Source organism: Schistosoma mansoni, chromosome 1 (genome assembly GCF_000237925.1).
Source record: "Schistosoma mansoni strain Puerto Rico chromosome 1, complete genome".
Taxonomy (NCBI): Eukaryota; Metazoa; Platyhelminthes; class Trematoda; order Strigeidida; family Schistosomatidae; genus Schistosoma; species Schistosoma mansoni.
In genome coordinates, this window is record NC_031495.1 from 13,519,363 (window position 1) to 13,540,434 (window position 21,072).

Below are 21,072 nucleotides of genomic sequence, written 5' to 3' on the forward strand. Positions count from 1 at the left end.
TTGAACGTTTAAAGCTAGACACTAAAGGATGTTTAGGTGACCCTTTATTACTAGATAATCTTCATTAGTGGATTAACTGTTGAAACTACTTTCGAAGTAATTTGAGAAACATTTGATCTATTAATTTGAAGAAAAATAAGATTTTGATGTTTGTTTACCAGTTAAATGAAATAAACGTGGTTTCCACTCCACATTAGTGGGGATGTGACCTTTTTCGGAAGCCAAGTCATGTAATAAAATATACTGTCGAAATTTGTTGATAAGACGGTTTTGTTAAAATAACCGTTGAAAATGTGACATACTTTGTTAAAGAAAGATAAATAATTCTATTATTGATATTTCCTTGAACAATGATTTTAGACACACCTCCTATTCTAATTCTTATCCTCAGCTTGATCTAATCCTAATAACGAAAAAAATTTGGTCAGGCGAAGCAAATACTACGTATACATTTAGTTATAATGTTATTATAACTTTTACAGCGTATCAAAACTATGACACTGGTTTAAGGTGAATAAAGGTTGTTGCTCTCTCTCTCTCTCTCTCTCTCCGTCTCTCTAATTTACTACTTTACTTGGGATTCATTTTGTTCAAATAAAGTTCATCCCGGTTAATCAAGTTGTCTTCTTTAAAAACAATCCAACTTTCTGTATAAAAGGTATAAGGGAAATAAATTTGTACTAATTTCTTCAATATGTTCAAACATTGTGTCTATATATATTTTTCAACCTTAATTATTAACCTTTGCTATCTTAAATTTGTTTGAACTGAATAATTATGCATGTAAATTATATATGGTCAAGAACTACTTAAAATTGTTTAGCGGTGTTTTGCTTTTTGAGCTAGATAGTTTAATCGTAAAGTATTTGACGTATGTTCTGATAGTGTTTAAGGGAACTATGAAAGCTTCACAATTAAGCTATCCCAGCTTAGTGGACACGATACTTCAAACATCCTCATCACGAGCCGCAAATATTCTTTATCAGCTATCAAAAAAGTCTTACAAACCAGTGGAATGCTAAATACTAGAAGTTTCATATCGAAAGATTGGACTTGCTGACATATCCTTCTCCCCGTCTACCCTTTGAGAAAAATAGGGAGACGAATATGTTAGGATTCATGCATCTCTTCTTTATTATGAGTGAAAAAAGTAGATATGCCAAATGAACTGGTAGAAAATTTTGTCTCCAAAGACTAGTGACATATTGTAACCTAAAAATCTTTTTAAAATATAAAGTTTTGTAAGTACCAATTCCGTGAGGACAATTGATCAATAAAAAAGACATGATGATGTAATAAACAGGTGGTAATACTAGATAATAGAATGATTAGAGTCGATTAAATGTTCAGGAATGGAACTTCGAACTGCTTTCCGCTCACCCCTGTAGAACCGCACTGGGGCATGTTCTCGTATCCAAGTTGAAAGCAAGCGCTGGCTATGGCTTATGTATCGTGCTCCACAAGAGCAGGTGAACTAGTAGATGCACATGAAGGACATCAGAAGGGGGAAGCTTATTTTTTACCGACACGTAGTGAACAAGTTTATACTAGTGAGTGTTAGTCGCAACCTAGGTTGATTTTAATGTTGTTTATACAATTCATCCGAATCTACCTAGATTTCTTCGTATCCAACTATTTAAAACAGCAGAAGCTCTTGCCAGCAATGAACTCAAACCAGAATTCTTCATACCAAAGAAGCACATCTTATCGTTATAGTTACCTTGGCCTTAATCTATTAGTATTATTGCCATTATTATTGTATTCCATATTTGAAAATATTTCCCCTCCCCCACAGAGTACTTTGGTAAAATATTAAGACAATACATTGAATACTTCATTTACACATCTATCAATTGTTTCTTCATTCCTGTTGTCATTACGATTATTCTCTTCATATTCCTGTTCTCTTCAACTTGATCGTCTCAATCTTCTACTGCCAGACATTCCACTTCTGTTTGATATTGCATACTACTTATATCTGTCGATATAAGTAGCATGCACCGCAGTAATATCACCTTTCTGTTTCATCATCACTTATTAAATATATTTCTGAATAATTTAAATTTGAAAGCACGTTAAAGAAAAGTTTATTTCAATACTGCTCAATTAATATTGAGAATTCCTTCTTGTAACGAAGTTTTCCCTTTTAAATGAACTTATTACTATTATTATTGAGAGCATTTTGGTAGTATATTTTCTATATCTCAATTTTGATGTGCTTGTCTCTTTTTCATGCTTATCCTTGTTTAATTGTAGGATATTAAACAAAATTTTGAATTAGCCTCATCAGAAGCGTTAGCAGCTTTTGGAAATGGTGCAATGTTCATTGAGAAATTCATTGAACGACCTAGACATATCGAAGTTCAGATTTTAGGTTAGTTTATTTACATATTGAATCATTTCTGCATAACAGTGTTGTTGTCATTGAATTTCATTTTAACAATGATTTAGCTGTGCATACTGAAAGCTTTTAATACATCTAATATTCTCTTTACAACTTTCTGTAACTAAATTGCCCATTTATGCACACTTGAGTTATCTTAAGGTGAATTGAATGATTACTTCCTAACTATAGCTTTTACCGTAGCGTAGTGGTCGGGTTTGCATATTTTGATGACCTAGTCAATTTACATTGACTGGGATTCTTATCTTCTTAGGTCCTACTGTCGTAGGCAGGTCGGTTGGAGAATGTCAGGACTAAAAGGGGAAACTTAAGGCCTAAGAGGAGCGAAGTTGTACTGCTGACCGTGTGGGGGGCTTGACAGCAGTATTTCCCTGACACAACCAGGATCTGCAGTGGTTCCAACTTCTCACAGCAGAAGAAGAAGGTTAGAAAAGAACGAGATCAAAGATAACGTAGCTCACTTTCCCTCACGAACTCCCGTCACCGATGGTAAAGTCTTTAAATTCCATGTATAGCTGGCCCAGATAGTTATCCCTTGCGGTTTGAGATCACACTCCTGTGTGGCTAAGGTCACTACTAGTCTGAGTTCCTTCTCAATCCCCCAAGAAAGAGTATCCTTTCATGGCTTGAGCAACCGGGGGATGGACAAACACCCACACACCACTTAAAACACTCCAACATTTGCTTATCGAATGAAATAGTTTGTTTAAATAGATGTTTTTCATTATAAACTGACCACTGGGTTACAACTGAATGACTGAATGCTTTTGTGCCTATAGAGTAACCGGGATGTTCCACGTTTGATTCAGTGTATGATCCATTGGCGCTTACTGTCGAAGAGTTATAAACTAGGCTTTAACTGATTTCCATCCACGATGAGATTTACCATCTATTTTAAATTTTAAAAAAGCAACTTTAGTAAACCTCTGAACTTTAATACTAGTTGCTTATTCTTAAAAGTCGCAGAAAGTACCAGTAACCTGTGAAACTGAACAAGTCAGGAGTACGTTAGTGAGATGCATCTATCCAATACATAAAAATTTAACAACTTTCTGTTTATGATCAAGAATCCCAATTTTCTGAAAGTGTATTTTTCCCCTATTGTTGAAAATTTTACTTTTTTTTCAGGTGATAAATATGGGAATGTTGTACATTTGTATGAAAGAGATTGTTCTGTTCAACGTAGACATCAAAAGTTGGTCGAAATTGCACCAGCACCTAGTCTAGATCCAACTATTCGTAAATCATTATTAAGCGATGCGGTACGATTAGCTTCTTCTGTTGAGTATGTTCAAAAGTGAAACTATATTTTTCATGTGTAATATATAAAAACTTTTTATACTATATTCGTTAAACTGCAATTTGATTATAAATCACTTGACTTTCAACAAATCTGGTTCCTTGTTCGACTTCCGTCCACCTACTACTATTTAGACATCCGGGTTATGTATCCTTAACATTCAAATAAAACAAGTATGTATGGCTCACAGATAAATTACAATATGAACTACTTGTACATGCTAAATGAGTTTGTTTTATCTACAAATAAATTTTTCACTGTATCACCTAACGTTTCTGTACGCACCACAAAGGAACAATGTGACTGACCTCAATTATAACAACTTGGTTACCTAGTTGAGATTTATGTATATGTACTTTTGATCATATGCTATTTTTTGTTATTAGGCTTATACTACTCTCATTAGTGATTATTTTTACTGTAGAGAGAGTTGTAGAGATTGTTAGATCTTGTGGTTTTACATCACAGATTAACCATAGTTAGATATCTATTGAAACCTGGAAGTAGTGAACAGCCATATCGTCTCTAGTATGGGATTCTTCAGGGACGGGATACCACGTCTCCCCTTTATCCGGCATCTTCAGGTCTCAGGATAAGCTCATAACTCTCGGTTAATAATGAAACAACGGAGGTCCAATTCTCCTAGCTCTACCGGTAAGTTTTACGAGAATGATTATAGATAATCGGGAAATAGAGTTTGATATGATTGTTATCAAAATCGGTGCTCAATATGTCCGGATGCACACTTCCCATTCATTGAAAGAATTATTTGATTAGTTGCAAATTATTTTTATGTACAATATGATTGGTTAAATGAAATGGAGCCAATTCTTTCTTGATTGAATGTTAAATGTTTAAACAAGGTTTGCAAACCTTGTTGTTCTTACTGTCTAAATTTATCAAGGGATCTGGTTGTATAAGTGCTTATGATTTTCACTTTTTAAAACCATATGATCAGTTCAGTCATTTAGAATAGTAGTATTTTAATTGATCTCAGACCAATCACTAACGAACAGGTAGAACTCTGTAACAGCTAGTGAAAAAACTGGGAGTAGGATAAGAAGTTTACTGGCAAAATCGACTCATATGTACGTGTATTCATCCATATATGTCCCTTAGAAAGTTGAGCTATCAGTGTTTCAGCTCTTAGAAATGAAAACCGTTTCTTGATCAGTCACGTGCATTCATCATTTAGGCGACTTCTGATTAGCTCAATATATCAAGATATTATTATTATTATTGTTATCTCATACTTAAATTTGAAGACTTAACACGTGTTTTTATACCAGTGAATAAAAGTTGCAGTGATGTCTTTTTGACATCTGTGGATAATTAGTGGATAGGTGAATGAATTACTGTATTTCCTTGTTCTGTTGGAGATCTAACCCTGGATCTATGGTCTCACACTTGAGCGCTTGACCTCTAGACCCCTAAAACGTGGTCAGTGGAGTTCAAACGTATTAAATATGAGACAGTTCCTTACCGAACACAATGGAAGATGGCTACACAACCTTATGAACCGACTGAATTTAGACATGTACACCAAGAGATATCATTTCCATGATTTAAAGACTAAGTATTGTACGCGAGATCGTAGGTTCTTCATTCAGTCCCATATAGAGTCGTGGATGTGTACTGCTGAACTTTCAATGTTGGGACGAAACAGCTATCCAGTGCTTCCCCGATTTTTACTGAATGTTTGATTCACGTTGTTTCATGGTATCAGTAACTAGAATTAATAAAGTGTATAGATAATTACAATAAACACTGGTTAACGATTCTCTATATCTTAAAATTATTATCCAACCAATGAATAATTTTACCATGAAACTTAATGTATAGGATATGTGTAATTTGTACTATTATTTATATTTATTTATAAAATTATCTTTCAGTATTATTGTATTCTTAATAAAATCATAATATTGACCTCTAATAGGTTTCCTACTTCTAAATGAAAATCATGTCAAACTGATAGTTATAAATGCTATGTTAAATCTCTCCCGTCAAATAGTTTATAATTAATAGTAGCTCTAAAGGTTCTATATGTGTAAAATAAGTAATATGTTGCACAAATCATGTTAAATTGATAATTGATCAGAAGGGGTTTTGTGGAGAATTAAGTATTTTCATAGTTGAAATCATGAGTCAATTGAAGCCTGACCACCATGGAAAACCTGGAAGCACTAGACGGCCGTTTCTTCCTGTTATGGGACTCCTCAGCAGTGCGCATCTACGAATGAGCCATAGGTAAAATGTTATATTGTAAAAAGAGAAATACTTTACCTTATAGAAATTTCGAAATACCTAGACTTGTTCACTTAATCGTTTATTCGATTAATCTGCGAAATAGCATATTTTGCTTTAGAACATATAGACTCTTCATTAATTATACTTCATTAGGAACTTAAAACAAATCAGTGCATAGCACGCGCATTCTTTTTATGGATAGAGATACAAAACAATAAATCTAATATGAAATAAAAGGGGGATTTAATTGTTCAGTTTTCAATATGACCCAAATTTGAATACAATTTGATAAGATATAGAATCAAAAGATAGACGGCTCTATTTGTTTGGTGTTTGTAGAACCCTCACAGTCGATATTTAACCTTCAAATGACTTTAAACATATTATTCTTTTCATCCGACTGAAAATCACATAGCTTTTAAGTCTTTTTATAGTTCTCTTCCTTTCGCCGATATAGACGAATGTATGTTTTTTTTTACCTAGAAGAGTTGACTGAGAAAATACATTTTTATTACATACTAAAGATGTTTTTTGGGTACAGCCACATGTGTAGTGAAATGTACACAAAACCCATAATCTTGAATACAGCCGTATCAAAAACAAGAAGTGACTTAACGATGTTGAACCCTACTTTCTGATAGTTTCGACATCCATGAATCATTCACATAAGCTAGTGAAGGTCGCGTTACAGTTTTCTACGAATTACAGCCCATAATTCATCTATTACTTTTGCAAAAATAAAGGCTGGATGTTCACATTTTACCAAAGCTCAAGAGGAAATGACCTTATAAAATTGTTAAACTTGCTTACATCATTAAAGATGATTTTCGCTGATCTTTGACGCTCTCCAACTAATTTCCCAGAAAACAAACTTCGAGTATGATTTTTTTTCTAAATGATATAGGACTCGACTCCCGAATTGTGAAAAGACAATTACATTGCTTATTTCAAACTTTCTAAATAAGTACATTAACGCTTATAGTGAGGAAAATGCCACTAGGAACAACATATTCAAGAATCGATTCTTCGTGATTGTGACCACATTCATACTAGAATCTAGAATAGTAGCAGCTCGATTGTTATAGGTCGTTATGAAGGAAGTAGTTCTTCCTTAGAGTTTTGACATTTTATATTCACCCTAAGATAACAGTGACCAATGATATCATTCTTCAAATCATTTATATTGCTATACTTTACTTCGAATTCTAATTGATAAGCTTCATCAATAAGTTATGACTAGTTTGTTTTTTGATAACCTATTAAATGTAATACTCATGGACATTTTTGTTTTAACTGGTTCAGATCTATTTTTCTGATTATTACTACTTTTTATCTTTTAGTTATGAAAATGCTGGCACAGTTGAATTTCTATATGATCAAACAACTGGACGTTATTATTTTATTGAAGTCAATGCTCGTCTTCAAGTTGAACATACTGTTACGGAAGAAATTACAGGGTCAGTTTGAAATGAATGTAATTTTAATGTAATTCTAATCACCTATTATCATTATGTTAAAATAATTTTATGATAGTGGTTATTAAGAAATAATAATATATTTTAAAGAACCACTGTAATTCAAAAACGTCGTTGTATTCTGTTTTTATGGCCCCTCGATTTAATGATATCTTTTTTTCCTCAAACTTACATATCTGGTTCTGTTTAAAACAGATGGTACACGTTTCCGAGGAGTTTCAATTGAAAGTAAGATCTCTGTTCAGTTTCATTCCATTTCCAAAGCTGCATTTAAACTAACTTCCTGCTAATCACATAGTAATACATTATTTGACTGGGTGAATTGATATGGATAATAATAATCAACTTGGACTGACAGTAAACAAACAGACAACAAATACGACTGCTATCCTAATACCTTATTTCTTAACTAAACCTTAATAAACTCATAAGGTACCCTAGTTTTGGACTTGAAAAAATTCTTGTTTCTCAAAAATACAAGTCTATTTATATAGATATCAACTAACTTGGAACTGCAATAGAAAAGAATGAGTGAATAATTCATCCTAATTGGTTCAATGGGAGAACGATTAAGGCAATAAGATGATTCGAATAACGTGGTGGTATAAGTCAAACTGTGGGTTGAAATAAATTGTTACATTATCGGTTAGCAGTTTGAAATGTTGATATTTGTTTAGATCAACCATTTTCCGTCGGTATAATAACTTTATTTTAGCATGTTTTTTTTGTAATCATTTTTATAGCCGGTGGTTATGAACGAGTTCCCGTGAAATAAAAGGCCCATTGGAAGTTGAATGTTTTGAACAGTTTTCTCAGCCTTGTTAATTCACTATTTAGCGAAATATTTTGAAGCGAAACATGATCCAGCTTTTGGTTTTAGACGGACTTTCGTGGAGATTGAATTAATTTGTAGGTCGTAATAATCGCAAATTGATCTCAGTTGGGGTAGCATTACAAACCATGTTAGACTGCACAGCTAATTCATACTTGTATGGAATTAATCAACAGTGTGCAACCATGGGTTCTCAAGGAATAGAGCCTAAGACTCATTTTTGTATTGGTTGTTTGGATTTTCCCAATGATGTTAAAGATTTCAATTGATCAGTCTCTTATTGGTATATGTGCATCCTGTGTGGATGGCTTCGATATTGCCTTAAGTCACAAGGATTATAAGCAAATATGGATGGTGGCTGGCATTAGAATCCAGGATGTGCGTTTTGAGGCAACCCGCACAAGATGTACATATGCCGATAAGAGACTGATAGATTACAGTCCTAAATATCAATGAGAAGATTCAAACAACCAATACTAAAATGAACTAAACTTCACCCCATTGCACGAGCTAGTGGCTATCTGGACTCAGTAGCTAAGTGACGATCATCTAATGCTGTTCGTGACGACTCTATCACTTCCTAAATCTCTGAACCCCAACAGTCACTTCACTAGTAATTTATTTCAATACGTTCCTGAAACTCTAGTGAAGTTATTATTGGCTAAATTCAGGTTTGTCAGGAGGGAAAGAATTATCACTAATTTCGTTGGGTGGCTGTAGCGACCTATCGAGAATTGAATAAGATTTATAATATACGACTCGACTTGGAATCAGTAATTCAAACAGTCAGGCATTTACCATGAGACCTGAAGGTCCTATATTCAACCTATGGTGGGGTTACGAATGCACACTTCTGAGAGAGTCTAATATTAATAGATTAAAAAAACCCATTTAGCTCTTTCCAACTTACATCACCTATGACGAAGGCGAGATATCTGTCTATCAATTAAAGGACGAGTATACTGCGCAGCAGTTCGTTCTGTCCTACTTTACGACTGCGAAACATGGCCATTAAGAGTAGAAGATACTCGTAATTTACTAGTATTTGATCACAGATGTCTTAGAAATGTTGCTCACATTTGGTGAGGTCACCAGGTAAGTAATATTAGGGTTAGACGCAGGGTATTAGGGAATGATGGTAAATCAGTTGATGAGGTTGTAAATCTTCATCGACTGAGATGGTTGGTACCCCACCTGAAATCAATCCACGATAAGTCCAACCTACGAAAAGATATTTATCTTAGCAATATAATTTTCTTAGTATTGTTTGTTTGAATCTTCCCATTGATGTTTAGGACTGCAACTGGTCATTCTCTAATTGGCATATGTACATACTGTGCGTATTGCCTCGATATAGCCTAAATTCACAAGCATGGTAAGCAAAGATGGATAGTGGCTAGGAAGTGGCTATCAGGACTCAGTGGCCGAGTGGATAACGCGATGGCGTTTGAAGCGAAAGGTACTGGGTTCGAGTCCCAGAGTGAACATCAACTCTGAGATGCAGGTACATCCAGCTGACGAGTCCCAAATAGGACGAAACGCGCGTTCTGGATTCCACTGCTGGCCAATATCCATCTTTGCTTACCATGCTTGTGAATATAATTTTCTGTTCTTTAAATAATTGGGTTTTTTAAATTAATTTACTAAAATAATAATTCATTTGTTCACATAATCTCACTTCCAAACATTATAATGTGAAAGTTATCAATAACAATGTGGATGGCAGTAATAATAGTGACCACAAAAAAGCTTATTTAAAAAAATCCACCGAAACAACCATTAGATTAGGGTCAAGTAATAATAATAATAACATGTACACTATAAAACAATTATTTAGTGCACTGATTATGAGACATCGATATTATTGACTGATTGATAAATAACGGAAAGATTATTAACATTAAAAGAATGAGCGATTCTAAAAAAATTATTCACTGTACGGTTAGCAAGAATATTTGATTTCATTCTTTAGATCACAAGTGTATCTAAGACTATAAGCCATTAGTGAGTAATGACTTCTATGTTTTTTTGATAACTTGATCGGTAGAATTCTATAAGCACTAAAAGACCAGGCAAACAAGACATTAGTTACTACTCAGTAGTCAATTATCTGCAAATACATCTCATTCCTATAGGAGGTTAGTTGTGGCTCGAATAGCTCAGTAGTGACGCATCAGACTGTGAGGGTAGGTGAAGAGTGTTCAAATTTCACAGAGATCATCAGTTCTCAAGATCGGAGATATATCTCATTGAAGATTGAAACTTACCATGAAATCTATGTTTAAGGTTTCCTATCTACTGCTTCTAACCACCAAACTTAGGAACAGTGCACTCGATGTTGAGTCACTTAGACTAGTGGTCACATCCATAGAGGTCAATCAGCACCATAAAGAACCAGATAAACAATATGTTAGTTACTTATCAAAAGTCAATCAATTGTATCTAAAATGTTGACTGGGCATGTTGAAAGCTAATCACATGTATAGAAAAATGTTTTGTACCACAATAATTGAGATTTGTATTTTGTTTATCACCTTAATTTTTATTTTCAATTGTAGTGTAGATCTTGTTCGATCACAAATTCGTCTAGCTGAAGGCCGTTCATTAAGTGATCTTAATTTAAGTCAAGATAAAATTGAACCACATGGTTTTGCTATACAATGTCGTATTACTACTGAAGATCCAGCAAAACAGTTTCAACCTGATTCTGGACGTATTGAAGTAAGTTGTAACGAAAAAGTTATGGGAAAAGTTTGAAATTACTGAAGCACGTTTTTTTCGTAAAGATTATGTACTAATAACTTCAATAATGTTATTTCCCTAAAATCCTTATGTCTTATGTAAGTCTGTCTTAGAAAGCACAAAACTTGTTTTATAGCTTGCATCACAGATTATCCTTAGTTAAACAATCATGAGAAACCAGACAGCACTGGGAATTCATCGATGGTGACCATCCACAACTTCGCATTTATAATCGAACACACAACCTTCGATCTCGTGCGCGAGCGCTTGATCTCTTGACTACTGAGCCTGAATCCACTGGTGTATAAGTTCAACTTCAGTCAATTCACGATATTGCTCGGTAATTTTCCATCCAACACGGTTAAACTCCTATTTTATTATCAAAATACTTTTTTTGGACATATGATTTTAATTTATTGGTTAGAACTCAATCGTCACTTTGAGTCATACAATTTTTTCTTGCATTTCATGAATGACTTTCTCTCAAGATTACCACTGGGATTCTTTTGATTTATTAGTAATTCTAGTATCTAGTAGTTAATCCACGTGAAATCCGACATTTCCAATTTATAACTGAAGAGTCTGATGATGAAAAAGATATTGAAAACAATTGTTTGTGTTCCAATATTCTTTGTTCTTGAACGCTTTTTTTGTCCGGATTAGTTGCAAAGATAGGAACTTAGGTGTGTGAACTAGAATAAATACAAAGCACACATAAATCTAAGACTAATTTTAGATCACCTTAGTTATTGTAAACAGTTTTGTGTGTGTATATGTGTGTTCATTTTTCACTAAATTGACTTGGTAGTTAATTATTTGAACCAAACACATGACCTAACCTATTAGTGGACATTTCAATAGGCTATTGTAAATTTCATGAATAAATGATAATAATAATATTAATATACAAGTCAAGATTTGATGATATCATTGGATTGTAAAAACTAGAGTAATCTGATTTATCTAGACGTAACGACAGAATATGTGGGTATCAATGCTAAGGTTGGACCTGATAGTCTCAAATAAATTAAGCATTGGGTATAATAATAAATATATTTTTGTTATATCCCAATGAGTAAAAAGATTGTATTTCTGATGTTTTGTGATTTAATGTAAGCCACCTCTTTAGAGTAAATAAGCAACCGAGTTAAATTAACATAAGTTAATCCAGTTATTTATTTTCTCTAAAGAAGTGGCTTACCCCAAGTCACGAAACGTCAGAAATACAATTTTTCTACTCATTAGGATGTAACAAAAATATATTTACTACTAACGATAGAATAAAATGGGTTATGTCTAGGTGTGGAATACAAAACGTTCGTTTCGTTTCATTTGGGACTCGTCAGTTGCATGTACCTATGTCAGAGTGTTGTTGTTCGCACTACAACCAGACTTTTTCTTTGCATATCCCAGCGCATTTGTAACTAAGTGAATAACGCATTGCGATCTTTTAAACCGTTATTAATAACGATATAATGCCACCATACTTCTTAAGATATATATATATATAAGGACAAAGATATTTGTAATTTTAGTTAATTTTCATTTGAAATATTTATTTCTTCGAAAAGTGTTGAAATGTTCAAGGAAGTATTGTAGTCTTATCTATTATATAACTTTATGTAAAACTAACTAATATAATTGTTGAGTGAATGCCTCTTGATAATCAAACCGATGATAAAGTTGTTGATAGATTGAAATCACTAGCAATGATTAGAGCTAGACGGTAATTGTTGATATCAATATGCTTTAGGATTTGTCGGTATACATCTTAAATATAGTTAAGATGATATTACGATCATGTAAAGCAAGGTATACATTTTGTTTTCAAAATTGCATGAATCGATGATTAAAATTGCGTGATTGACACATTACGCAAGGTTTTCTGAACAATAATGAAAAACGTCAGGACACTACGTATGTTTCATACTTGTCGAATGTAAACCAATACTGATGATGTTTAGTGATATTTAGGTCGAAGAATAAAAAGAGAGCATCAGTTACCTCGACATTACAGGTACGCCTTTCTGACTAGTTTCAAAAAGCACGAAATCCAGGTTCAAGGTTTCCCGCCGAAAACCTCCAACCGGTGCCTTACAAAGAGTGGAACCGTTAAACGTGGACATAAATTTACCTAATTAAAAATTCCTGTTACATTTAGTTCTCACCTGCTTCGGTCTGGGCACCCGGGCAGTATCACAACCCATACACAAATCAAGTGACTTGTGTGGTGCATATGTATTTGATGCCTTTTTGTACCAATATTTATGTGTTTAAATAAATAAATAAATATAATTAGTCCTCAGAATAATCTCAGCACATTTCCGATCCCTTATCACATCTATGTATATCGCTTATCACTGAAGCATCATGATAACCGACGACATAATCAGTCAAGTATCGATATGCTTATCTGATTAAAAAGTAGTATAAATCTTAAAAATTGCAGAACTGATCTTGAGAAAAAGCACTATAAGGGTGTTAACTTTTCATATACTCTAAATTGATCTATTCAAATTGTAAAATAAACTCTTAGTACGAATTAATTCTGTATATTTGAAAAAAAGTATTTTCACTATTTTTTCGTTCTGCCAAAAAATTCGAACCTTCCCATTTAGGTATTTCAAAGTGGTGAAGGAATGGGTATTCGTGTAGATTCAGCTTCAGCATTTGCCGGTGCAATTATTTCTCCGTATTATGATTCATTATTGGTTAAAATAATTGCACGGGCAAGTGATTTTCGTTTAGCTGCTAAAAAAATGCTACGCTCATTGGCGGAATTTCGTATACATGGTGTTAAAGTAAGTGGATAATGGTTATTCAGAGTATATATTTTTAAATATAAGGTTTTAATGATTCGCTTAACATGGTTATTCTTGATTATTACTTATCAGATTAATAATAGGGATTTTTGTAGATTGGCATCACAGAATAACTTTAAATAATAACTATTTAAAAGTAAATAGTACTGGATAATTATTTTGCCTTGGTGTAGGACTTCTCAGCAGTGTGGATACATGCACTCACTAACGATTGAATCTAGGACTTCCAGGTTTTAAGTTGAGCTCTTTACTCAGCGTTTGTGGAGGTTATGTTCGTCGCGGATTTATCTCAGTTTGAGTACCATTGAGAAACAGCGAGTAATGAACGACTGTTTCATCCTAGTATGGGACTCCTTAGCAACTACATGTGTATCTACCAGGAGTCGCATCCAAGACTTTCAGGCCTCGTGATTAGTTCCTTAACCATTAGAACTGCTCAATCAGCCTCCACAGAAACCCTTTCAGCTGCGATCAACTTACTATATAGCGCAATGATCATTTGATGGGATCGGTGACAACTGTTTCTTTCTAGATATGTCACAATTTCTCACAAGGACTTCTAGGTCCTCAGTATTTTTATGTTCGTTTATTTCAGGTTCATTATTTTGACATGTTTCTAAACTGGAAATATTTTGATTTAACTTAGTAAACATTTTTTGAAGGTTAATATAAACACTAAGAACTGAAGTCATTTGGAGAAACATTTAGAACTGAATCAGTACTGGGTAACTTCTTGATCTTAGTTTGCGGCTCATTGTCAACAACATACAATGCAATGTCATGTATGACAGAAGCCCTTCAGGTTTCGTAATGATCACAATATCTCTAGACTTCTTGAGTCCCAACTTCTCCCAAGCTGATATCATTACTCTTTGATGGAAATTAGCTTTAGCTTGAATCAGTATCCACAAGATCCCTCCTCAAACTATTTCTTTTCGCTTGTTTACTTTCCCCAACTAGACAAACATTCCATTTCTTATGAATGTAATTAAACATGAACAATTTTTATCTGGGATTGTCGATACTAATTTTATTGATGAACATCCTGACCTGTTTGATTTACCTCCGGCTAAACAACGTGCCCAAAAATTATTACGTTATATCGGTAAGTAGTTTCAATGAAGCGTTATTGTTAATCATTATTTTACCGTTATATCAATTCCAACGACTTCCCTCTACTCCAACCAAACCGATGATCGTCACGTCAACCAATAACAACAACCGGACATCTTAATGTTGATTGGTTCATTCAGATTTTTCTATTCGTAGTGGTTAATCGGAATACGAACGTAGCCGATCGACCTACTTTATACTATTATGACTCAAAGATTCATGATTTTATGTATCATTTACATGACCACAACCTACTACAAATAAGAGATCACAATTTGTACATAACTAGGACACCAGTAACACAAAACTGGGCAATAGCTGCTTAATTGACGGTAATTTATGGACCGTAAAATATATTGATAATCAAAGGGTTTTCTGAAAGCCTACAGTCAAAGCAATATGAAAATATCACAAACCAAATATTTGATAAATGTTCAGTAAAAATGTACACAATAATTTGTCTTAGAGATAAACAATTTTCTCCGGTAAAGCAAATAATCAGAGGCATTGGGGAGAAGAAATCCTCAACTTATTCTTAAACTTTAAATGAGTAAGAAGCTTAATACGCTTAATTGGAGTTTTGCATTAAATTTGAATACCAAAATATACAATTCAAGCTCACAAAATGTTATTCCTAGTCTCCTGAAATCGTATTCTAAACTTTATGTCAGAGCATTCAGTAGTAGAACATTATGTCAAATTATACAGCAAGCCTTATAATCTTAAACTCTAGAATCTCGTGCCATTGATTGACTGATTATCACATCCTATTGTGTTCGTAGATGCACTATCAATGAGAAGTAATTCTGTTGTCATTGAATAATTACTTAAATTTTAGTCTAGTTTTCAATATACACAACTTTAGGTATTTCTTAATTTAGTAAAATTAAGCGATTTTTTAATGCTATGTACGACACGACGACTGAAAATGAGGTGCCTTTAACCATCTGGCTGAAAAGTCACGCACAGGACGAAACGCACTTCCTAAGTTCCACTGTTAGTCACTATCCAACTTTTGTAAGAACTTATATAATTAGCCTACAGTGATCGAGTCAATCACTATTTTACCTGAACAGATGATTTGTTCACAGTACTATGGTTTTGTGTTAATCCACATACTTTGTATTTACTTATTTCTTCTTAATAGGTAATATTATGATTAATGGACCATCTACTATGTTAGCTACACAACTTCCACCATCTGATATTGAACCAAAGGTACCAACAATTTCTTATGGTAAGTGATGAGTGATTTTCTAAAAAAAAATTTCTTTTGTTACACAATTACACGTCATGGAATGCTTTTTCGTCCTAATTTCTTAATTGGAAACGATAAAAAAATATCTAAAAACTATAACATATATGTAATTCTTTGAAAACTTTTGATACACTAGGTTAATCAGAAAACACCCAAGTGATAAGTATGGGATGATGATAGATGCACGCTACTGGCTATAAGTAGAAAATGTGACTTTATTTTCTGGATAGAAAGAGATATATATATTTATGAATTGGGTGTGAATATATTGTCTATTTAATTTAGACGGTTAAAGCTTCCTGTTCACTTTTGGTTTTCTCACTATTGTAGCTTGTTTGGAGACGCAGATAGGAAGTTTTTACTGTTAGTAACAGACTCGGACGACCACACAAAATTACATTATGCTGCTAACAACATACCAAATTAATACGGTCCTACGTAGTTTTTTGGTGATAATTCTCTAAATAATGTTGATGCATAACGAAAACTGAACTGGGTCTTCAGTGATTTTCGAACGATATTTATGTTTACAATGATAATAATGCTATGTGTGAAGTGATTGCGAGTTCACTTATTCTGCGAACGGAACGAAGGCTCAGTGACTCAATGACCAAATAAGCTAACTATTCCGATGCATCCTAGTCCCGCTAACTAGAGAGAGAAGTCCAGGTTCAGAAGAGGGACATGTATTCAACAAGCAGCCAGAAGCACGAAAAACAACCACAAACACAAGCGTGTATATACAGCATAAAAGTGTCCTTGGGAAACGTTACAGAATGGCATATTAAAATAGACAACGAACCAATGACATCTAAGGTCCCCCCCAAGTGGGAAATACGACATGAAAGTGAAAAAGTGCGATTCTGGTGTGAAAATAAGAAATTAAAATTTCAAAAGTAAGATTGCAAAAATAAGACATTCGCCAAGCGAGTTCTGGGGATCTAACATCCCCAACACCTCCTTTTTTAATAACGTGCGTTCCTAAGGTCCATTCACATCTTGACCGTCTGTCGGCGTTGTCGGAGTGACCACCACCTGGATCGTAACTCGACTTGTCGTTGTACTTCTTCCTGTATAGGGACTACGGATAGATTAGAAGTATCCAACAGGATGTCGAGCGGAAGATTTCCTTCTATCAAAAGACGAATTGGGGCTAGCCGCTTAAGTATCTGGTTTCTGTATCGAGTTCACCTGTCTCTTCTCACCACTACCTCGTATATGAATTTGCCTAACTTCCCGGCCACATGTGCTTCAGCCCAGGGACCATGATTTGGTCTGTAGTCCCGAACAAACACCGGGCATCCAACCTCGTACGTCGGCAACTTCCGGGACTGTGATGGTGGTGTGGTTTTTGGAAGCATAAGATTGTGGATCATCCTCAATTTTCTTCCCATGAGGATATCTGCCGGGGACTTCTGCCCTGGTAGCATATCATTCGGTGTCGTTTGGTAGATGGATAAGAGGTTCTGTAGTGTTTTGACGGGAGCCCTCTCCCCTTGATTAGAGCCCTATTGAACGTTTCCACGAATCTTTCTGCCTGGCCGTTTGACTGTGGGTGGTAAGGTGGAGAGCGGAGATGCTTGATAGATAGCCTTTGGCAGGAATCTTGAAACTGAGTGGAGGTGACCTGCGAACCATTGTCTGATACAACTACATCCGGTAATCCATTGCGGGCGAAAATCTACGTCAAAAGTTGTATCGTTTTGGTTAGTTGTTGATGGCATGATGGGAAGAACTTCTGGTCATTTTAAAAAGGCGTCAACCACAACTAGATAAATGGTTCCATTGATTGGGTCGGAACAAATAGGACATTTATAAAGTGAGTTCTAGGGGGCTAACATCCCCAACAAATAGTAATAATAATAATAAGCTCACTCCTACACTTAACTATATGAATTACTTCATCCTTTGAACATTATTTTTATTCTATTTGGTTCGTTATGAAACATTCATGTATTCTTTTTTTTAAGTTGACCCTATCAAAAAGCATTAAATTACTAATTTGTTATCAAACTGGTTAGTTGTGGTAACCTTCACCTCAGCTGTAAATCATACCGTCTCTTAGTTAATTGTCCTTTTATTCATTATGTGAAATGGTTTGTATTTTCCAGTCGTTGATGTTAATGTCGAGACGTGTATCCTGAATTCCACTGTTAAACACCATTCAACTTTACTTAACATTCGTTTTTCTGTAGTTCAAGAGTAGTTAAAATAATCCTTTCTGTTTGTTTATTGGGATTATTTAATGTTTGGATCATACGATGGGAAGACGAAGGTTTTCAGAAGTAATGTAATGTATGTTAACGCAATATGAGCCACATATTTACTCGTTAAAATATTTATGTATTAGGATTAAGAAAGAAACTAAACAAATTGGTAAATAAGATAAAGATAATAGGGAAAAAAGTCAATATGAATCATATTACATTTGATAATCACTAAATATAACCAGAATAGATTTAGTTTAAGTACAAACTATAATTGACTGATCTTTGGGTAATGATCAAAGTTATGCTTGTCTAGTCTTTTTTAGTGTTGATCGAATCTATCAGTCAAGTCGCTATGTATCTATTGGTCTAAGTAACTGGATATCTTGTGCACTATGTCGAGATGTAAGATAGTAGTTGGAGGTAGTTGACGGGGAATCCTTTAAGCCATGACTTGGCCACACCTCACAGTACTATCTCAATCTAGTTATGTAGACTGGACTAAATTTATGTTGTACAGTGGGCTGTGATTTAACGAGTTTCCTATCGACTTGTGTCAAATACCTAAAGTAAAAATTGTTGGTAAACACTCTCATAGATTTTTTTACTCAAAAGGAGATATTGTTAGTTTTCATGTAGCAGTAGGTAAACGTTTTTCGCATATTCACTGACTATAGAACAAAAGTTGTACCTTACTTACACTTATGCACTTTTGTATATTATTGTTTTTATTTTGTTGTAGCCAATCATATTCCACGTGGTTGGCGTAATATGTTACTAGAAAAGGGGCCGGTTGAATTTTCCAAAGCTATCAGATCACATCCACATCTTCTAATTACTGATACTACTATGCGTGATGCACATCAATCACTTTTAGCAACACGAGTACGTACTTTTGATCTTCTACGTATTGGACCATATTTGGCCTATCAGATGCCACAGTTATTCAGCATAGAAAATTGGGGAGGTATGGTATTCTGGTATATTAGCTTTTTTTCTTATAAATGAACTGCCCAATAGATATGCTAACTGAATGACTAAGGTTGTTAGTTATGAAAAATCATAGATTTCCTGTATTATTTTCATGTACCAACAATCTCCTGTGCTTTCTGACCGCCAAATACATTACCACGATGATTGTTAATGAAATGCATTTAGAAAATTTGTCTATGCACCCATTCTTAGCTAAACATTTAAAGTTGAGAAAGTTATATGCAGAGGTTGTCTTAAAACCGTTAACACATGAATAAAAGCTAAGAGGAACAGAAAATACTCGTTTAATTGCAAAAACCACCACTTAATATAATTAAAGACCCTATGGGTTTTGATAATAAAATATACATTCCGTTGTTTCTCGAGCTAAATTAATAAATGAATAAGTCGCACAGCTGTGTTGAACTGTGGGTCAATGGTTAAGCAATCCGAATTTCAGCCAGCAAGTCGCGAGATCGAACTCAGTCCATAACTATTTTGGTTTGCCAAAACATATGGTATTACTTACGATCGTGCTTAAAATAAGACTGAGAAGTAAGCACACAAATCCTCAAATAGTAGATGAGCTAATTTCATACAGTTGTTATCAACGTGGGATTGAAAACGGGTGTGAAACGATCGAATTTGTTACACCTCAAGTCAGTCCACTGAGAGGAATTTTTCACATTCCAAAATAACTCAGACAAGCAGTCAATGTCTTCATGTATATTCAAACTAGAAATCGATAGCAGTTGAAGTCATCAATACTTTATAATTTTTCTCAAATGGAATACTCAATTAGATTCGTTAAGACAAGAATATTTCGTATAAATCCTCTACTTATCGTCTCGTAATTCGAGTTCTTTTTAAAATTCTATTTAAGGCTTGATGAGTATTATTATGAGGCTAATAGATTATGCTATCAATCTGTAATGTAAACACACATATCATATTAAAACAGGGTAAATGCAGTCAGTTTGTTGTAGACTGACATGTAACTCATTTACTACTGAGTAGATGTAATTATAGACAAGTATAGATTGCTGATATGTTTCTGTCTTTTCCCACTTCCTTTCACTGAATTGTTCGTAGGCTCCTTCAACATATCGTAGTGAATAATAATGGGAAAAATTTGTAGTTTACAGCAAGAACTGATCCTAGACAAGAATTGAAAGCCACAGAGCATTGAAGGGCTGTTTCATTCAATTATGGGATACCTCAACAGTGCCCATTGATGACGACCTTCATGTATTTCCTACTTTTTAATGGTTGTGTAACGAAGAACAATCATTGATGTAAATTACAAAATACAATCTCCTATACTAATAATAACGACATGCTCACATTAGTGGCTAAGTTCGAGGTTTTAGTGAGAAACTGTGATCAGTGGAGTTCAACCATAACGGATGTAAGAGAGTTGTCATCCACCAATAGCATTGTAAGTGAATCGCACAATATCGCAATTCGAATGACGTTAGAAGTGTGAACTATTGGACACTACCCCAATGGTATGAAGGCTAGGTGTTTATTGCAAGACGTAAAGATCCTGGATCCGATCACCGGTGGTGTCGTGAATGGGCCCTTTGAGGAGTTATATAGAAAGATGAAATGACTGTCTAACTTTTCTTGCTTTTAGTGGTTGTCTAATCAAGGTCAACCCATGATATAAACTATAGGACTAGTAGGAGGAACTGAAG

At 34.3% G+C, this 21,072-nt stretch overlaps 1 protein-coding gene and 1 non-coding gene across 2 annotated transcripts in view; both read left to right on the forward strand.

Moving 5' to 3' along the window:
* Smp_141360 (putative pyruvate carboxylase) overlaps nt 1–21,072 on the forward strand; it is a gene marked incomplete at its 5' end in the record, with an annotated part of 53,014 nt that overhangs the window by 12,525 nt on the left and 19,417 nt on the right. The window contains 8 exons of the mRNA XM_018793321.1: nt 2,257–2,374; nt 3,533–3,689; nt 7,295–7,411; nt 10,820–10,982; nt 13,622–13,804; nt 14,786–14,930; nt 16,086–16,175; nt 19,146–19,370. Coding sequence (XP_018647845.1) covers nt 2,257–2,374; nt 3,533–3,689; nt 7,295–7,411; nt 10,820–10,982; nt 13,622–13,804; nt 14,786–14,930; nt 16,086–16,175; nt 19,146–19,370 — 1,198 coding nt within the window. The remainder of the gene's footprint in view (nt 1–2,256; nt 2,375–3,532; nt 3,690–7,294; nt 7,412–10,819; nt 10,983–13,621; nt 13,805–14,785; nt 14,931–16,085; nt 16,176–19,145; nt 19,371–21,072) is intronic.
* Smp_tRNA_02383_Gln_TTG.1.1 lies at nt 9,680–9,746 on the forward strand. The gene has a single exon. It is a non-coding gene (tRNA).